Source organism: Priapulus caudatus, unplaced genomic scaffold (genome assembly GCF_000485595.1).
Source record: "Priapulus caudatus unplaced genomic scaffold, Priapulus_caudatus-5.0.1 Scaffold2522, whole genome shotgun sequence".
Lineage (NCBI taxonomy): Eukaryota > Metazoa > Priapulida > Priapulimorpha > Priapulimorphida > Priapulidae > Priapulus > Priapulus caudatus.
In genome coordinates this window covers 14,903-18,693 of record NW_014579583.1, presented here as the reverse complement: position 1 = coordinate 18,693, position 3,791 = coordinate 14,903, and the positions used below count along the sequence as shown (strand labels likewise).

General features: G+C 53.5%; 1 protein-coding gene across 1 annotated transcript; it reads left to right on the top strand.

The window, feature by feature from the left end:
* The first annotated feature begins 271 nt into the window (after positions 1-271).
* Positions 272-2,531, top strand: LOC106818783 (creatine kinase M-type-like). The gene is made up of 2 exons (XM_014823457.1): positions 272-432; positions 1,050-2,531. The coding sequence occupies exons 1-2, from the start codon at positions 303-305 to the stop codon at positions 2,504-2,506; spliced, it is 1,587 nt and encodes a 528-aa protein (XP_014678943.1). The 5' UTR covers positions 272-302; the 3' UTR covers positions 2,507-2,531.
* The last annotated feature ends 1,260 nt before the right edge of the window (positions 2,532-3,791 follow it).

Here is a 3,791-nt window from a genome sequence, read left to right as displayed (position 1 = left end):
AAGCTGCTAAATCCTTCATATAGTGACTGACATATAGTGACATATAGTGATATATAGTGACATATAGGGACATATAGCTGAACAAACTATAAGAAGAAAAATTAGAAACTATTGAGATCATTATGTGTGTCTACATATTTTTATATTATGATACCCATACAAATAAATAATCACAAAAATGGGTACTCATTAGTATGTGATACATATTTTACAATAACCATGATTTTTTATTTGTTTCACATAGTCCCGCTAAGAAAAGTGTTGGATCGAATTTCCCCGACCTTTCTAAGCACAACAACTGGATGGGCAGATGCCTAACACGTGAAATTTATGAAAAAATCTGGGATAAGAAAACGCCTTCGGGATTTACATTGGACAAATGCATTCAGACGGGAGTTGACAACCCTGGCCATCCTTTCATCTACACAGTCGGTATGAGCATAGCCATCCTAATATATCATATATTCAATGATATAAAATCCAGATAGAATTAATTGATTTCATTTTTTTATAATTACACACACATATATATATATATTATATATATATATATATATATATCATTTCAGGCATTGTACTTCTAATTGATGAATCATATACTAATTAATATAGTATAAAATATGCACTACGTATTGCATGGTTATCTTTATGAGAAATTATGAAGGATTATTGTCAGGACTCCTTTAGTTTATAAAATGACCACTAGGTGTCAACCTAGAAGCTATTTACAGTGCAACCACTTTCAGGGGCGGATCTAGGGGGGGCGCATTGGCGCGATTGCGCTCCCTGCTGTGCACAAATTAACAAAACAAAAATCTGAAAATAACTCAGAATGCAGGAAATGGCATAAATTTTTTTTACAATTTTCCGGGGGAAGCCCCCTGTACCGTAGCTGTGACTTCGCGCCGTCGGCGCTCGTGCCTTGCGCCTGCGGCGCACGGATTCGTCCACAACTACTCACTATGATCCGGACTTGTTACCACCCACATGTAATCCTAGATCCGCCCCTGACTTCAGACAAACTTCATGTGCTGTTAAACCCATTGCAGGATGCGTGGCGGGTGATGAGGAATCCTACACCGTCTTCGCTGACCTCTTCGATCCGATCATCAAGAAACGACACAACGGCTATGCAAAGGACGCGAAGCATCGCACCAACCTCAACCCGGAGTTTCTCATCGGAGGCGACGACCTCGACCCGGCATACGTGCTCTCCTGCAGGGTGCGCACTGGTCGCAGCATCCGCGGGCTGTCGCTGCCGCCGCACTGCACGCGCGCCGAGCGCAGAGACGTAGAGAAGATATGCGTGCAGGCGCTGGATGGCCTCACCGGAGCTTACAGCGGCAAGTACTACCCGCTAGATGGCATGACCGACGCCGAGCAGGAGAAGCTCATCGACGACCACTTCCTATTCGACAAGCCCGTCTCGCCGCTGCTGACGTGCGCGGGGATGGCACGCGATTGGCCGGACGCGCGCGGAATCTGGCACAACGACGACAAGAACTTCCTCGTGTGGGTCAACGAGGAGGACCACAGCCGCGTCATCTCCATGGAGACGGGCGGCAACATGAAGGCCGTGTTCAATCGCTTCTGCGAAGGTCTTGCCAAGGTCGAGTCGGCCATCGCGGACGCGGGCCACGAGTTCATGTGGAACGAGCATCTAGGCTACGTGCTCACCTGCCCTTCAAACCTCGGCACAGGGCTGCGCGCTGGCGTCCACGTCAAGCTCCCCTTGCTCAGCAAGCAGCCGGCGTTCGAGGCGCTACTTGACCACCTGCGGCTGCAGAAGCGCGGCACGGGCGGAGTCGACACGGCCTCCACCGACGGAACCTTCGACATCTCCAACCTGGACCGCATCGGTCACTCGGAGGTGGAGCTCGTGCAGGCTCTCGTCGACGGAGTCGAGCTCTTCGTCAAGATGGAGAAGGCCCTCGAGTCGAAGAAGAACATCGCGAGTCTGCTGCCGGCTGACTTCGTCCACGTCGAACCGAAAGGTGGCGCCGCCAAGGCAGTCGCCGTCGCGTCCAGCAGCTATCCAAACTTCGCCAAGCACAAAAACCACATGGCCAACTGCCTGACGGCAAAGCTGTACGATCGGCTCAAGGACAAGCGAACACCGAACGGTTTCACGCTCGACGACTGCATCCAGACGGGCGTCGACAACCCCGGCCACCCGTACATCATGACCGTCGGCTGCGTCGCCGCCGACGAAGAGAGCTACTCGACCTTTGCCGAGCTGTTCGACCCCGTCATCGAGGTGCGCATGGGCGGCTACCGCAAGGGAGACAAGCACAAGACCGACCTCGACTTTGCGAAGCTGCAGGGCGGCGACGACCTTGACCCGGCCTACGTGTCGTCGTGCCGCGTGCGCACCGGCCGCAGCATCGCCGGCTACAACCTGCCGCCCGTGTGCACGCGCGCCGAGCGTCGCGCCGTCGAGAAGATCCTCGTGGACGCGCTCGCAAAGTTGGACGGAGCGTACAATGGCAAGTACTTATCCCACTAGATGCCGCATGACCGACTCGCACAGACAGGAGCAAGTCTCATGCGATCCACGCGACTTGCTATTATTGACGAAGCCCGCGTCTCGCCGCTGCTGACGTGCGCGGGGAGGGGGGGGGGGGGGGGGGGGCGGGGGCCACTGGGGGCGCAGCGGGGGGGGGCGAGGGTTGGGGCCGGGGGGGGGGGGCTGCGGGCGCGGAATCTGCAGCTAACGACGACATAGAACTCTTCCTGTGTGGCGTCGAACGATGGAGGACGACAGCCGCGGTCGACTCCTATGGAATGTGATCGGGCGGCGGGGGTGGGGGGGGGGCACCATGAGAGGCCTGTGTTCAATCGCTTGGCTGCGAAGGTCTGTGCAGAGGGGGCGAGAGAAGGGGCCGGGATTGGAAAGGTGCAGGGGCCACGGGTGTCAGGGTGTGAACGAGCATCTAGGCTACGGTGCTCACCTGCCCCTCAAACCTCGGCACAGTGGGGGGGGGCCTCGGGGCGGCCGGCGGATCCGCCATGTCATAGCTGCGCAAAGGTGTCCGCGGGACTCGGCGCGGTTGGAAAGCGCCATATGCTTGGCAAGCTGCGGGCTGCAGGGAGCGCGGCGACGGGCGGAAGTCGAGCGACGGGCCATCCACCGACGGGAACCTTCGACAGCGTCCAACCGCGAGACCGGCATCGGATTCTCTCAGGGTCGGGGGGAGCGTCGTGCAGAGAGTCGGTGAGACGGAGTCTCAAAGGCTGCTCGTCGGCGATGCCGAGAAGAAAAGACTAGAGGCAGTGAGAATCCATCGTACGACCTCGTTCCCCCAGTGAGGAGCGGTCGGCGGCGGGCCGGGCGGGGGAGGGGGGAGAAACGATCGGACGACGACAACTACCTCTCTTTCCTGTCACATTAGTCTCTGAAACACCTAAACTTTATGCCACTCCAGGTTTGCCTGGCGTAGGGATGGGAGATATACTAATCTTAGATAAGATAAAGTATGGCTTAGGGCCTACTAATTTTGGTAACCGTATATTATATATCGTTTATACAAAATATATATTTATATACACAATCAAATCACATCTGCTGCTGTATGTACTACCTACTGCTGTATGTACCAAGGTATAAACACCTTGAAAATGTGATAAACTTGCGATATCTCTAGCAATTGATAAAAAAATACGATTTCAATCTGTGATAGTATTAGACGCGTGTTTTACAAAGCAAACCATTGTTAACCGATTTATATATGAGATAATAAAAGCAATAATTTTCCACAGAAATGCTAGTTTCTTGCATATTACTTATCGTC